A 15477-nucleotide genomic window follows, 5' to 3' on the forward strand; every position below is an offset into this window, starting at 1 on the left:
TTGCCCCCCCCCCCCCCCCGCCTCCAGTGAAAGGTTTCCGTCCACCGATCTGACACACGCAGAGTTCCACACTTAGTCATTCCTTTGAGTTTAAGGCTTTGATTGCTAAAGGCTCCTGGAGATCAGAGTCCTACCTGGAAGATTGGTGGGTGGTTGATTCCCTTCAGTTATCAGGTCAGTGACTTATCCCCTGGCCTGCAAGAAAGCATAGGGTGGAGAGCAGGAGATGACACAGGGAAGTAGAGAGAAGGTGATGTACAGCTTTTTGAAGATCAGGAGGCTCTCAGGGAAGTCCCGGCTGTGGTCCTGGTCTGGAGCCGGGTGATGGGCACCAGAAACCCTGAGCTGCTGCCTCGCTCAGCTTCTGTCCCCCTTGTTCTTTTTTTTTTGGCTGCACCGTGTGGCTTGCAGGATCTCAGTTCCCCGACCAGGGATTGAACCCGGGCCACGGCAGTGAAAGCCTGGAATCCTAACCACCAGGCTACCAGGGAACTCCCCTGTCTCCCTTGTTCTGTGCCTTGGGCCAGGGGCACGGTCTCTCTGGCCTCCGTGCCTCCCTCAGCTTAGTGACTATTCCCTTCCCTTCCACCTTGACCTGTGGGGTTCCAAAGGGTGGCGAGGCTGCAGGCTAATTCCTGGGGCCCCGCACGGGCCTTCCCTCTTCTTCCTCTGGCGAGGCTGTGAGGGGGCACTGGTGATTCAGGTGGGGCACGACTGTGGGAGGAGACTCCTGCCTGATGTGGTTGGGCCTCCAGTCTGAGGCTGGCCTGGCTCCTGCCCCATGCCCGGGCCTCCCTGGCTGCCTGACTCAGGCACTCCCTGCTGGGCGCCGCATTCCTGCCCTTCTCAGAGCCCGCCTCACCAGAGAAAAACAAATACAGTATACTAACACATATATATGGAATCTAAGGAAAAAAAAAAAGGTCATGAAGAACCTAGTGGCACGACGGGAATAAAGACACAGACCTACTAGAGAATGGACTTGAGGATATGGGGAGGGGGTGGGGTGAGAGGTGACAGGGTAAGAGAGTGTCATGGACATATATACACTACCAAATGTAAAATAGATAGCTAGTGGGAAGCAGCCGCATAGCACAGGGAGATCAGCTCGGTGCTTTGTGACCACCTAGAGGGGTGGGGTAGGGAGGGTGGGAGGGAGGGAGACGCAAGAGGGAAGAGATATGGGAACATATGTATATGTATAACTGATTCACCTTGTTATAAAGCAGAAACTAACACACCATTGTAAAGCAATTATACTCCAATAAAGATGTAAAAAAAAAAAAAAGGGCTCCTTGAGGTTAGCATTCAAGGCCCGTCAGGTCACTGGGTCAGCTTGGAAGGCTGTCCCTGCCCAGAGCAGACTATGGGGCCCGTCCCTTGTTGCTCCCTTCACAGATGACGACACTGCCCCCCATCCTAGCCACCACTCCACCCTCCCCCTGAGCAGCCCTCTTTCACAAGTAATGAGGATATGGGGTTGGCGGGGACCAGATGGGGACAGCACCCAGAGTGGATGAGGAGGAATGATGCCCCACCAGGCAGGCCTGCTTTAGGAAAACCCACTCCACAGAAGTTCACACTTGTCCCAGCCAGTCGGTTGCTGGGATTGTGCTGGGAGGGTGGGGGGCACGAGAGGAAGGTCTGATTCGTTCCAACAGGATCAGAGCCCCATGGATGGCCTGGCTGGGGGCCTGTGATAGGGGAGGACAGCCCCTCACACCCAGCCATCTTCTTGACCCTCATTTCTGGCGGGCCTGGGGCTGGGCCTTGTTGGTCCTGCCACTGTGAGGAAGGTGGGGGGCTTCGGGGGCCATGGAGTCTAGCTGGGTACGGGGCAGCCTGATTGTGCCCTTTCTTGGTCCAGAAGGAGCCAGGATTGGCTCAGAATCACATGGGGGTGGGGTGGAAGCTTGTGCCTGGCCCGCCCCTGGGGCCATGCCCACCCCATGTGTCCCTAGCCCCCTCCCCTGCCTGAACCCCTGGTTATTCTGGGAGCTTTTAGCTCCCACTTAGTCAGCCACTAATGCGTCAGGCCGGGGAGTGAGGGGGGAGACACGGTGCCAGACGGTGCTCCTTTTAGACATCCAGGATGGGAAGCAGAGGGGGCTGGTCAGGCAGGGGGACCTGGGGGGTGATGCTGGAGGAGAGGAGGCTTTCTGGATCCTGGCCCTGCTCATAGATAGGAGAGGGCAGCTCCGCAGACTGACAGGCAGTGGGTTGGTGTATCCTTGGGCCGCTGCAGCTCCCTTCCCCCATCACACTCGGGGCTTCAGCCTGCCTTCCTGATTCTTCTCTCATTAGGTCTCTGTACCCACTGTACGGTCAGCTTCGCCAGCTTCCCCACCATTGCTCAGGCTGTTTCCACTGCCCAGAATTCTCTTCCTGCCTGTTTCTGACCCATCTTGCTTTGGTCCGCCTTCCCCATCCTTTTGGATTCCTAAGGAAGCAAAAAGACGCATTTAGGGATGCGGCACTTGCTCCCTTGGCTGGGCCTCTTTAGGAGCAGCCCCCAGCCTTGCTCAGCCTCTGCGTGGGTGGAGCCTTGAATGCCACCACCTCCCCTCTTGGTGCCAAGGGGCCACAGATCCTGGCCGCGAAGGCTTGGTTCTGCCTTCACTTCCAGGCAGCCCTCCTGCCCCTGAGCCCCCAGCCCCGGGCTCCTGTGACCTGAACAAAGCTTCCTTTCATGTATTCATTGAGCTGCTGCCGCTCTGACACTTCCCCTGCACAATCAGGCCCTTTGAGGGCCTGAGGCAGTACGGGAGCCGGGCTGGGGCTGGGGTAGAGAACGGGCCAAGGCCTTGTCCTGGGGCCGAGCTGGTGCCATCTCCCCCACGCACATCACCAGGCACAGAGCCGGGAGGGGCAGGTTCTTCGGGGTCGAGGGAGGCAATGCTCCTGGGCTTCTGTTTGTTCTTCTGCAAAATGAGGTGAGCAGTCCCTTCCTCCCTCCAAATCCTGACCCTGGCAGCCACAGCCAGGATTTGAGGGGAACAGGGCTCAGACTTGCAGAGCTGTGCAGGACTGTCCTGGTCGGGCAGCCCCCCATGCTGCACCCGGCAGCAGGCAGCCCTCACCCTCCCTTTGTGTTCTCAGCAATACTTTGTGAGCAGCTCTGGAGTCTGTACCAACACAGTTTTGCTTGAGTGGTACGGAGGCTTGCTTTGGTATGGCTGTTTCACCCCTCCAACTGGATTCCACGGTAGGGCCGGGCCTCCCCCTCAGGCCTTGCTCTCCGGGGCCAGGCTGAGTCTCTCCCATCAGACTAGACTTCCCAGGGCAGGACTGCATCTCCTCCTCACTTTGACGGCCCGGTGACCCCAGACAAGGGCTCCCTCAGGGCCCCTTCATGTACCCCTTTCTCCACCACTAGAGCTGTGCATTGGCTGTGCAGGCCCCTCTTCTGAGGCCTGGGGTTGTGGCCTTGATGTGAGCCGAGGTGACTGTTTGGAGGTGGCCAGCATGACCTGAGCCGTGGGGCTTCTCCCCTGTGGCCTCTGGAGGGCTTCAGATCTCAGGCCCCAGCCCAACATCTTCAGACACAGACATATAGCTTTTCCCAGCCGCCTGGCTGTCTGGGGGAGTAGGTGGGGAGCTGGGGCTACAGACTGTCTAGATTCCGGGCTAGGCTGTGGGGACAGTGGCCGCTGCTCAGGCTGCGGGTGAAAGGGGAGCTGGAGCCATGGAGCCGAGTCAGGAAGGCCTTGTGTCTGTCCCTAGCACTCTAATTTTATCCCAGCTGGTGGGGAGGGGGAGCCTGGGGCCTGAGACCTGCCAGCCCTGCCCGAGCCTTGGCCAGCACCACACCCCTACCACCCAGCAGGAAGTGGGCTCTCAGCTCCCACCTTGCGCAGACTTGGGGTCCTGGGAGGCCTGACATCCTAAGCTGTCAGGCTATTTGCGGAGCACCGGAGGAGACCCAGGTGAACCCGAGGGCAGTGAGCTCAGCACTTCTCTGTGGCCTGCGGTGCTGGCATCTCCCTGAACGTACCTGAGAACCATTACTCAGTCTGGATGAGCCAGTCTCTCCTGCCTCCTAGTGTGACCTTGGGCTAGAGTATCCCTGAAGGCCCTCAGTTTCTGCCTCTGTACAGTGAGCTGGGCCACAGCTGAGGTGGAGAGTAAGAATAGCCCACTTGCAGGGATGACCTGGCCATGCGGGGATGTATCTTAAGGAAAGGGAATGAAGGTGGGGGTCGCATGGTAGGTAGTGCTCTTCGTCCCTGCTGAATGCAGCATCAGTAGGAATGGCTCAAGTGGCACCAAGGGGAATTGGGGGCAAACTCAAGGACATGGCAATTCTGTTCTCTCTGGGCTTGGAGGGTGTCCTGCTGGGATGTCACTGCTAAGTTGGCTGCCCCTGAGTTTGCTGCAGCTGAGTAAACAGTGGTCAGGCTGAGGACCCAGGCTGGTCCGAGGTAGGAAGATGGCTGATTGCTGGGGGCACAGCCACAGGCTGTCCCATTCCTGTAATTTAGCCCTGCAACCAGGACAACCTCAGCAATGTCACCGGAGATGAGACATCTTCTCCCCGGAGGCAGTGGCTGCAGACAGTTTCTTTTTTGGGCAAAATTGTCCCGGTCAGCCCTTCTACTTAAAGGCCCAGGCTGTGCTCTGTGAAGGGCCCCCTGTCCCAGAGTTGCTGGGGAGGGAGGGCTGATCTTTCCCCCCGGGGTGAGCTGGGATCTCTGTGAAACCAGGCCAAGGCAGGCCAGGATGCAGAGTCCAGCTTGGGGGCAGGAGCTCTGGTTCCTGGCCTGCTACTGACCATGTGAGCTTGGGCTGCCCCTCTCTGGACCTTTGTTTTTCCATCTGTAAAATGGGAGAGAGTGGACAGTAAGATTCCTTTCCAGCTCTGATCTGTACTGACCTGCTCACTAAGGGGATGGAGTGGGCTGGGAAGGGTCAGAGAGGGCTTCCTGAAGGAGGGTATAGGGTTCTGAGCAAAGTGATTCCTGGGAACCTGAACTGTACGTGGGGTTCTTAGAGGCCTTGCTACCTGCAGGGGGTGGAGGTGGCTGCTTGCTCTGGCCTAGATAGCAGAGAGCCTCAGAGCAGAATTGGGGGCCCTGGTCCCTCCTGCCCAAGCCCAGCCCCTTAGGAACAGCAGTGTGTGTGTGTGTGTGTGTGTGTGTGTGTGTGTGTGGTGGTGGGGGGGGGTCTGTTCTCCCCAGGGGTCCCTAAGTTCTGCCCCCACTCTGAGGTCACACATATTGTAGGGTAGGGGTCATGACTTTGGGGTGAGGACATCTGGTTGCTGGACGCCGCCAGAGGACCCCTGTCTTCTCCCACTCACGGCTCTGAGTCCAGGCGTCGCCCTAGCCAGATCCAAGCACTAGTTGCTTGGGGGATGCCGGTATGCATGTGGGGGGCGGGCCAGGATCTTCCAGCCCAGGGTCCAGCCTCAACGTTTCTGCCAATTGTCTCTTCCTTAGGCCATGCAGGGCAGGACCATGTGGACTTTGGCCCGGCCGAGCCGCACACGGTGCTTTTCCACGAGCCGGGCAGCTCCTCCGTGTGGGTGGGTGGACGCAGCAAGGTCTATGTCTTCGACTTCTCCAAGGACAGGAATGCCTCCATGCGCACAGTGAGCCTGGACCCCTCTCCCGACCCCCTTTTCTCTTCCCCCTTCCCCATTTTCTTATCTCCCCTCTGGCCTTGGAGAGGAGCCTCAGGGAATCCGGGGGAACTGGCATTTCTTCCAGAACTGGTCAACCCCCTATTATATCCCATAAATGGTCCCTGGGGGAGGCTCCCTGAGGGTGGTCCCAACTGGCGTGGGTGTTGGGGCAGTGTGGAGAGAAGCGCGGAGCTAACACGCCTGGCTGGGCGGGTAGCGCTGACTGCGGAGGCCTAGCGGGAAGCTGGGCTCCAGAACCCCATGGCCGCTGTCTTCTGAGATCTCTGGGCTGGCTCGTGAGCTCTGGGCTTTGGCTCCGGGTATCAGGCTGAGCAGCCTGTGTGATGTTGGGTAAATCACTCCTCTCAGAGCCCTAGTTACTCATCTGTCAAATGAGCCTATCCTGAGGATGCATGGAAAGCACTTACGGGGGCATCTGGCCCCTGGCAGAGTGGACTGATGCTCCCCCTGTTCCCCCCAGGTGAACATTGGCTCCACGAAGGGGTCCTGCCGGGACAAGCAGGTGAGTGGGGGAGAGGGAGTGCAGAGGGGAGGCTGGGCCCCTTCGAGAGGTTCCTGAGAGTCTGAGGAAGGAGGCCTGGCCCTGTCTTGGGAGCCCCAGTCTGGGAGGAGAGAAGTAGCCCTGCCCCAGGGTTCCCAGTCTGAGGGGGAGACACTCCTTCCCTGAGGCCCTTCCTCTGTTCTTGGAGGGGTTGGAGTCAGCTGCACCCGCTCTGGGCCCTCCTTAGAGGCTGCCTTCTGTGCTCAGACTTCTGATGCCTTCTTCCCCAAGACCGAGGGTCCCAGTGCTAGGCCTGCCAGGGCCTCCCACCAACCAACCTCTCTCCTTCCCCTTCTCCCGAGCAGGGCTGTGAGAACTACATCACGCTCCTGGAGAAGCAGGGTGAGGGGCTGCTGGTCTGCGGCACCAATGCCCGGCGCCCCAGCTGCTGGACCCTGGTGAGAAGGCCCCTCCCCGTGCGCCTGGTCAGCTCACACTTGTCTGGGTGGGCTTCTGCTCCCCATGGTGGGAAGGAGGTGGGCGGACTCTGGGGCTGGCCTCACCTTGTACAGAGTTCCTGGGAGGATGGGGACCCTGGCTGGGCAGCTGGCACCCATGGGAGGCAGTGACCGTGGGGTCACATGGCAGTCTGACCCCCTTGGTCTCCCCCAGGTGAATGACACTGCAGAGTTGCTTGGTGAGAGGAGAGGCTATGCCCCCTTCAGCCCGGATGAGAACTCCCTGGTTCTGTTTGACGGTAGGGCTGTGGCTGGCGCAGGAGGCTTCCCAGAGGGCTGCTGCCCTGGGCTGGGGGAGGGTGGTCAGCTCTGTGCCTGGTGACCCAGGCCCGGGGGAGGGACTTCCAGGGCCTGTGTGCCCTTACCCGTGCCCCTCCCACTGTGCCCAGGCTCTGAGGTGTACTCCACCATCCGGAAGCAGGAATACAATGGGAAGATCCCTCGGTTCCGCCGTATCAAGGGTGAGATTGAGCTGTACACCAGTGATACTGTCATGCAAAGTGAGTCAGGCTCCAGCTGGGCTGGGCTGGGCTGGGCTGGGCTGGGCTGGATGAGGCGGTGTGAATGCTCAGGGCGGCAGGTGGGATCCTCATGTTTATGGGGAGGCTCCCCTAGGGCCGCTAGGGCCACAGGCCAGTCAGGAAAGCGGGAGCTTGGTACAGCCCTGTGAAGACAGAGCTGAGGAGGTTGGCCTGGCAGGGAGCAGGGGAACAGCAGAGAGAAAGATGTGGAGGCAGGATGGGCCCAACACCCTCTGGGAACAAATCAGAGGAAACCCCAGACCCAGTGTGGAGTCCCCGGGTGCCACAGCGTATCCCTCTGCTGAGCTCACGCGGGGGCAACACCCACTCCCTCCTCGTTAGGGCTCTGCCAATTAGGCAGAGTGACATAGGGGCCCCTGGGGCTCTCCCCCCAGTCCCTAGGCCTGAAGTCATTGCTCCTGGGCCAATGACATCTTTGTAAGAGAGGTCAAAACAGGTGTGGGGTGGGAGTGCAGAGTCTCAGGCCCCTTGGGGTGTTGGACCTGTTTTTCTGAAGTTTATTCCAGGTGTGATTTGAGTCGGGTTTGTTTGTGCAGACTCAGGGGGTGGGCAGGGTGTGGGTGGGTCCTCTGAGAGGCTCCCCACCTCACACCCTTTCACTCCTGTCCCCGGTAGACCCGCAGTTCATCAAGGCCACCATTGTGCACCAAGACCAGGCCTACGATGACAAGATCTACTACTTCTTCCGAGAGGACAACCCTGACAAGAATCCCGAGGCCCCTCTCAACGTGTCCCGAGTGGCCCAGCTGTGCAGGGTGAGCAAGTGCTGAGTGGGCAAGAGTGTGTGTCTGTGCCTAAACAGGAGCGAGTGAGTGTGTGACTGCCTGTGTGCAAATGTGCAAGCGAGTCTGTACGGGATTGTGGGAGGAAGTGTGCGTGCACAGGAGGGTCCCTGCACCTGTGAGTGGGTAAAGATGGTTGGGCTCACGTGCATGTGTGATAGTGTGCAAATGTGTGTATTCGTGGAGAGTGTGCGTGAGCGTGTGCGTGAGAATGAGAGTGCATTGACGTGTGTGTGTTTCCCCTGTGTGGAGGTGCTGGGTTGTGCAGGTCTGTGTCGTGTGTGTGAGCGTGAACGTGTGAGAGTGGGCAGATGTGCGTCTGAGCCGGTGTGCTCTGTGGGGGCCTGATACCCGCACCCTGCAGGTCTCCACTGTGAGCCCTGTGCCCTGGGTCAGCCAGGCCTGCCTCCTGGAGCCTGGCCCAAGAACCTGGCCTGAGTGGTGGGGTACCTCAGCCTCGTCCCCTCGCAGGTCCCGACCCCTTTCAGGGCCTCCCTTCCTCCTCAGAAGCCTGGGTGCTGGCATTCCCGGCAGCAGGTGCCCCGGGTGTGTGGGGCAGCCCAGGCAGGTGCTGAGGGGCCTCCTCTCCCCTCCACCCTTCCAGGGGGACCAGGGTGGCGAGAGTTCACTGTCGGTCTCCAAGTGGAACACCTTCCTGAAAGCCATGCTGGTGTGCAGTGACGCCACCAGCAACAAGAACTTCAACAGGCTGCAGGATGTCTTCCTGCTCCCTGACCCTAATGGCCAGTGGAGGGACACTAGGGTCTATGGCGTTTTCTCCAACCCCTGGTGAGTGGCCCTTGTCCTGGTGCTGGGGCTGGCATTAGTTAAGTGTCCAGTGGGGATCAGAGGGTTTGGGCCCTGCCCAAGGGATGGCTGGTGTGGCAAGAGCAGGGACCCCGGCTCAAGGGACAAGGCTGTTGCTGGTCCTGGGGTGGGCGGACACACAGTGCTCAGGGGGATGTGTGTGCTGGTGTGTTTGTGAGTCTGTACACATGGGTGTGTGCGCATGCGCCATATGCATGCTCATGGCTGCACCTGTGCCTGTGTGCCTGCCAGCTGTGTACTCAGAGCGGGTGCTGGGCCCTGGGAAAAGGCTGCTGCGGCCTCCGGGGTGCTGGGTGCCGGGTGCCGGGTGCCGGGTGCCGGGTGCTATCACACCCGCTCAGGCACTGCCTGCGCCTGATAATTCACACCTCTTAATCACTCTCATTGATTGAAAACAAGGCAGGCAAAAGTGTCAGGTGTGTGTGGGGAGAGGTGGGTGGCAGGGTAGGGAAGCCAAGACCCTGCTCTGGGGCTCGTGTGTGCATGGACCCAGCAGTCTGGGAAGGGAATGGAGGTCTGGCCTCCTTGGGCATCAGCATTCCAAGGATGCACGTGTTGGGATTTCTCCTGCCCTGGGGTTGGCCTCTGAACTCAGTGATTCTGTGACAGAATACAGGTTGTGGTTTTACATTGCAACATAAAGAAATTAGGTTGCACTTCCCTCCCTCCCTCTTCCCGTCCTCCCTCCCTCCTTCCTTCAATGGTATTTGGTAATACTCAGGCACTGGCCTTGGCCCCCAGGATAGTCCCTGCCCTCATGGAGCTCAAAGGCCAGGGAGCTTGGTCGGAAGGCTGCAGTTGTACCCCATTTGGTGCTGGGCTCGCCTGGGTGAGTGGAGGTGGGTGGGTCCTGGGCATCCCACTGAGGTGGCCTGTGTGTCCCCCAGGAACTACTCTGCCGTCTGCGTGTACTCCCTCGGTGACATTGACAAGGTCTTCCGCACTTCCTCACTCAAGGGCTACTACTCAGACCTTCCCAACCCACGGCCTGGCAAGGTGAGCGGTGACACCCACCATGACCCAGGCCCCGACCCCATCGCCCAGCCACCCCACTGATCTGGACCTGTTCTCCTTGCCCAGTGCCTCCCAGACCGGCAGCCGATACCCACAGAGACCTTCCAGGTGGCCGACAGTCACCCTGAGGTGGTGCAGAGGGTGGAGCCCGTGGGGCCTCTGAAGACGCCACTGTTCCACTCTAAGTACCACTACCAGAAAGTGGTTGTCCACCGCATGCACGCCAGCAACGGGGAGACCTTCCATGTGCTTTACCTAACCACAGGTGAGGGGCTACCCGGGACCAACCCCTCCAGCACCCCCCGCCTCGCCCCTGGTCTGCTTTGTAAAAATGGGTATAAAGAATAATGTAGTTAACATCTGGTTGGGAGAACTGAGTACTAAGAGCTGTCAGGAGTTAATATGTGTGGCTGTGGAAGAGTCAGGCAGTGAGAGCTTCCCAGAGGAGGTGGGGCAGAGGGGAGAGGGAAAGGCATCATAGGCTAGAAGGTGCCAGGATTCAGAGGCAGAAATGTTGTAAGTCTGAGCAAAGCTGGGTATAGCTTTGGTCCAGCTGTCTGACTCCTGAAGATGGTAGGAAAAGATGTGGAAGTCAGGAGGAAGGACCTGGTCCAGGGTGTCCTGTGGGCCTCTGCCAGGCAGAGCGAGGAAACTGGACCCTCTCCCTGTCTTTGGGATTATGCAGATGAGAGGAAACTTTTGATGTGGGATGCAAAGAATTTAGTGAGATGTGAGGAAGGACTTCCACATGGCAGGGTCTTTGCAGGTCTTGCAGAGGACTGCCGGAGCACCTCCTCTTCCCTAGAGGGGCTCCCCTTGGGGATCAGGGTCTAGCTGACCCCGGCAGCTGAGTGGAATGTTCTGAAAGAGGCGCCTGCATCCCAGAAAGTCACTGGCCATGGAGGAGCCAGCCCTGTGCTGGCTTTATAGCAACTTCCTTGTCCCAGGCTGTGGGCAGAGATAGCTCTGGGAGCGGGCGTGGAGATCAGTGTTGGGGGACGGGAGTGCTTAAGGCCTTCCTTAAGACTGGGTGGTGGTGCCATCAGGAAGACTGTCTCCCCCAGGTGCCTGCACCTCTGGGCTTACATAGGCCAGGCCTCAGGTTTTGCCCTTAATTGTTCACACTGACCCATGTAACTTCCTGCTGTTGCTTCACCTTGGGGTGTTCTCAGGGTCATGGTGACCTTATAGGTTTTTTGGCTTCTGGGAGTCTTGGGGAGAGTAATTTCCCATTAACAGGCCTGGTTTGTGAGGCCTGAGATCCGCCTCTTCACTCCTTCATTCATCCTGGCTCCACCCACTGGCCCCTGTCCTTGCTCTGCTCCAGCAGCGGCTGGCCTAGCTGTTGTGGCCAGCCACGGGGACAACAGAGCACTGGGGTGCAGGAGGGGGTCACATGATATGGGACTGGGAGCAGGAACCAGGACAAGGCAGCCTGGGCCTGGGCTGGGGGAGCTGTGGGCTCCCTTTCTGCAGACCTGAGAGCCAAGTGCACTTGAGTGATGAGGGCATTGGTCTCTGTTCTCCCTGAGGGCCATCAGAGAGATACTATTCTGGAGTCTGAAGCAGGAAGGATTGGGGCTAGATATGAAATAGAACTTTCTGAGCCCTCTGCAGAGAATGGGAGGCTCTCACGTCTGGGAGAAGCGATGGGAGGCTGTCACCACGCTGTGTGGAGGAGGTGAAGGGCAGTGTGTTTATGAAGGTAGTGACTGGGCTGGGAGCTTGTCAGGCCAGAGGCGCAAGGGGCCACATCCCAGAGCCTGCAGAGGGGGGTCACAGACACATAGAGGAAGGGTCCTAGGCAGGCAATCATCTGATCTTCTGACTGCTTTTTTGGGGCAAGTGATACCCTGGGAAATTGGGAAGGGAGCGAAAGGGAGGTAGGCTATTCTAGAAACTGGAACAGCCTGTGAGGTGGGATTGGGAGGACCCAGGGGACAGGATGCCCGTTAGTCCCCGACAAGTGTGAATAGAGAGAGCACTGGCCTCTGAGGCAGGCAGCCTAGAGTGTGACCTTGGGTTCCCCTATGCTGAACCTAAGGTCCTTTTCAGATCTAAGATTTTATAAAAATTAAAAAATCCCCTAAGACTACTTGCAATGTGGGATCCTGGATTGGATCCTGGAACAGATGAAGGACATTAGTGGAAAAACCCGTGAAATCCCAGTAAAGTCTGTAGTCGAGTTAATAATTATGTACCAGTGACAACTGCTCAGCTGTGACAAAGATCACAGTTATCTGAGAGGAAACATTAGGGGAAACTGGGCGAAGGGTATACGGGAACTCTTTGTACTATCTTTGTAACTTTTCTGTAAATCTGAAATTATTTCAGAATAAAAAGTTTATTTTAAAGACAACAAATCCCAAAGAGTCCAGGAAGCAGAGGGGTTTATAGAAGAAGTTGAGGGGTAGAGTTCTGACCCCTCTGGGTTCCAGTCACCAGCTGTGTGACCTTGAGCAAGTTGCTTAGCCTTTCTGAGCCTCATTTCCTTATCTTCGAAGTGGGGATGATAATACCCCCCTCCCAGCAGTGTGGAGGATTAAACGAAGTAATGCTAATGCATGTAGCTGGAGGCTTAGCAGTGCTTGGGCACGTGGGACTGCTGGTTCTGTTATCCATGCTCCAGCTTCCCCTGCGGCCTTGGGGAGCCCAGGGCCTCCTGGGATGGCCTCCCTGGCCCAGCCTTGGAAACTTCCTGCGATGCCTTTGGGCTCTTAAGACCCTCCCCAGTCATGCTGTCCTCTCCCCATCCCACCCCAGTCCTATGACCCTTGCCTGAGCCATGACTTTCCAGCCCTCCCCACCGGCATCTTTCCTGGTCAGCTCAGCCCAGAGGGAGGCTGCCTGGCTCTGTGGTGGGACTCCCGCCTGCTGACCCTCTGCCTTTCACCTACAGACAAGGGCACCATCCACAAGGTGGTGGAGTCGGGGAAACGGGAACACAGCCTTGTCTTCAGCATCTTGGAGATCCAACCCTTTCGCCGTCCGGCCACAATCCAGGCCATGTCACTGGACGCTGAACGGGTGAGCCTCCCCCCGCAACCCCTGCCCTGTGGGGCTGCCCAGGGATGGCCAGGTGAGGACAGAGCTCCTCTGCGTGTGATTTGCATGTCCTTTGCAGGGTCTCTGGGCCCCAGGGTCTGCCAGGCAGCTGGACCACAGCTTAGGGGCTGAGAACTCAGTTGGGCTGGGGGCCCTGACCTGACTCAGTCCTTTTCTCTTTCCAGCGGAAACTGTATGTGAACTCCCAGTGGGAGGTGAGCCAGGTGCCCCTGGACCTGTGTGAGGTCTACAGTGGGGGCTGCCATGGCTGCCTCATGGCCCGAGACCCCTACTGCGGCTGGAACCAGGACCGCTGCGTCTCCATCTACAGCTCCCCAGAGTATGTTGGCCGGGATCCCTTGTCGCTAGGAGAGAGCGAACACAGCAGTGGGGGTTGATGGGCTACAGGAGGCGGCCCTTCTGGCCAGACCCTCCTCTGGGTGGGCACCACTGCTGATGCTGGGTGGGGAGGAGGACAGGGAAGGGGCCAGGCCCGTGGCCTCCTGTCTGCTTAGCCTCTCTCCTCCTTCCAACTCCAGGCCAGTGCTGCAGTCCATCAATCCAGCCGAGCCACACAAGGGGTGCCCCAACCCAAAGCCAGGTACCTGACCTCGCCCTCCCCCCGTCCCATTAGGGTGGTACCGCCGTGCCCCGATTGCCCTGTCTGAGGGAGGCCTGGTCTGGTCCTGGGGGCTCCAGACAGATGGGGCAGGACAGTCCTGTGGAGGGAGCCCCCTCGGTGTGGGGTGGTTGTGAGAGGAGTGGGGTGAGGGCAGCAGGGGAGAGTCAAGAGGAGACTGGGCGCTGGTTTCCCCGCGTTCATTTAGAAGCCTTGGCCTTGGCGACCTATCAGTGGGGGAGGACACAGCCTGCCCTGGGAGCCCTCAGCCCCTCCTCATGGCTGTCTCCCTATCCCTCCCCAGAACAAGCCCCACTGCAGAAGGTTTCCCTGGCCCAGAACTCTCGCTACTACCTGAGCTGCCCCATGGAGTCCCGCCACGCCACCTACTCGTGGCGCCACGAGAACAGTGTGGAGCAGAGCTGTGAGCCCGGCCACCAGAGCCCCAACTGCATCCTGTTCATCGAGAACCTCACGGACCTCCAGTACGGCCACTACTACTGCGAGGCCCAGGAGGGTTCCTACCTCCGTGAGGCTCAGCACTGGGAGCTACTGCGCGAGGATGGCGCCGTGACCTCACACCTGCTGGGCCGCGCCCGCGCCCTGGCCGCCTCCCTCTGGCTGGGTGTCCTGCCCACGCTTACTCTCGGCCTGCTGGTCCATTAGGGCCTCCTGGGGCTGGGCATGCTGCGGGCTTCTGCAGCCCCAAGGCACTAGAAAAGTCTCACTCCCAGAACCGGCTGGGCCCGGGAGCTCCTTGCCCACCACTTCTTCCAGGGGGACTGCATAACCCGACGGGGGACGCCAGGCCTGGAGATGGCCAGCCGCAGGCGGCTGCTGGGCCCCGGTGGGGCCGCGGGGGGGTGTGGGCCAGAGAGTGAAGGCTCCGACTATGAAGCTGGGGCTTTGCTGACCCAAGACTTTATCTTTTGGAGACTATTTTTCAAAAACTCCTCAAACTGACTAAATGCAGTGATGCTCTTGGCCTAAGAGCCTGTGGCCCAGAGACTGGGGTTTAAAAAGGGGAGTTGGGACCCCATCTCTGGACCTTTGGGCTGAGGCCTGAGTCCTTCTGGACTCTCTATACCCAAATTGCCCCCTCATCCTCCCTCCTGCCATGGCTGGGGGTGGCTAGTGTTCCCGCAGGCCCAGGGCTGCCCTCTGTGGCCCCCTCACCAGCCCTGGGTCTCACTAGGCAGCTGCCTTGCATGTTTATTGAAGGATGTTTGCTTTCCGGACGGAAGGACGGAAAAAGCTCTATTTTTATGTTAGGCTTATTTCATGTATAGCTACTTCTGACTGCATCCGTATGAAATACCAAAACTGCGTGCTGGGTTGGGGTGGGGAGGGAGGGGCTGGGGAAGGGATGGGTCACGGGCGGGGGGCTCCCAGTCTGCGGCTCCCGGGGATGGGATAAGAGTCCAGGGATGGGCGTGGGTTTGGCGAGAGTGGCATGAGCTGGCTCTGCCCTGGGAGCCCAGTCTGAAGGGGACGTCGTCCAAGCCCCTGATGTGGGGTGGTTATGGGAGGGGGTGGGATGAGGGAGACAGGGTAGAATGAAGGAGAAAACAGAGCGCTAGGTTCACCGTGTTCATTTTGAAGGAGGAGCCAGGTCCTCAGGGGGAGGTTCTGGGACTCTGCCCTTGGCATTGGGGGTTGGGGGGCGGGGGGGTGGGGGCCACCCTCCCCTCCCCTCCCCTCAGCCCCCTTCCCCAGGGGCTGTGCTTCCATGCTCCTAGCCTCCCACCTTCAGCTCAGGACATGTTATAACTTAGGCTAAACTGTGAATTCCTGTAGGGACAGCCTGGGCCAAGCTCTCCAGGTGGGCGGCTCTGCCCCCAGTCCTGTCCATGAATTTCAGCAGAGAGCTGGGCCCTTCTCTGGCTGTGTCCAGCCAGCCTGGGGCAGGGCCTGGGGCTAGTGGCCTTCCAGCTTCGGCCCCTGCATCTCTTCTCAATGCACTTTAATAATGTAACATATTACTAATAAACAAGCTATTTATTT

The 15477-nt window shown here is 58.9% G+C and overlaps 1 protein-coding gene across 2 annotated transcripts in view; it reads left to right on the plus strand.

Annotated features, from left to right (window-relative positions):
- SEMA7A (semaphorin 7A (John Milton Hagen blood group)) overlaps window positions 1-14801 on the plus strand; it is a 32241-nt gene extending 17440 nt beyond the window's left edge. For both annotated transcript variants that reach the window (XM_059915450.1, XM_059915451.1), the window contains 13 exons: window positions 5439-5590; window positions 6105-6146; window positions 6491-6583; window positions 6798-6882; window positions 7033-7143; window positions 7801-7940; window positions 8572-8756; window positions 9683-9791; window positions 9876-10074; window positions 12709-12836; window positions 13040-13194; window positions 13394-13455; window positions 13778-14801. In XM_059915450.1, coding sequence (XP_059771433.1) covers window positions 5439-5590; window positions 6105-6146; window positions 6491-6583; window positions 6798-6882; window positions 7033-7143; window positions 7801-7940; window positions 8572-8756; window positions 9683-9791; window positions 9876-10074; window positions 12709-12836; window positions 13040-13194; window positions 13394-13455; window positions 13778-14139 — 1823 coding nt within the window. In that variant the 3' untranslated portion in view covers window positions 14140-14801. The remainder of the gene's footprint in view (window positions 1-5438; window positions 5591-6104; window positions 6147-6490; window positions 6584-6797; window positions 6883-7032; window positions 7144-7800; window positions 7941-8571; window positions 8757-9682; window positions 9792-9875; window positions 10075-12708; window positions 12837-13039; window positions 13195-13393; window positions 13456-13777) is intronic.
- Window positions 14802-15477: the final 676 nt, after the last annotated feature.

Source organism: Balaenoptera ricei, chromosome 2 (genome assembly GCF_028023285.1).
Source record: "Balaenoptera ricei isolate mBalRic1 chromosome 2, mBalRic1.hap2, whole genome shotgun sequence".
NCBI lineage: Eukaryota > Metazoa > Chordata > Mammalia > Artiodactyla > Balaenopteridae > Balaenoptera > Balaenoptera ricei.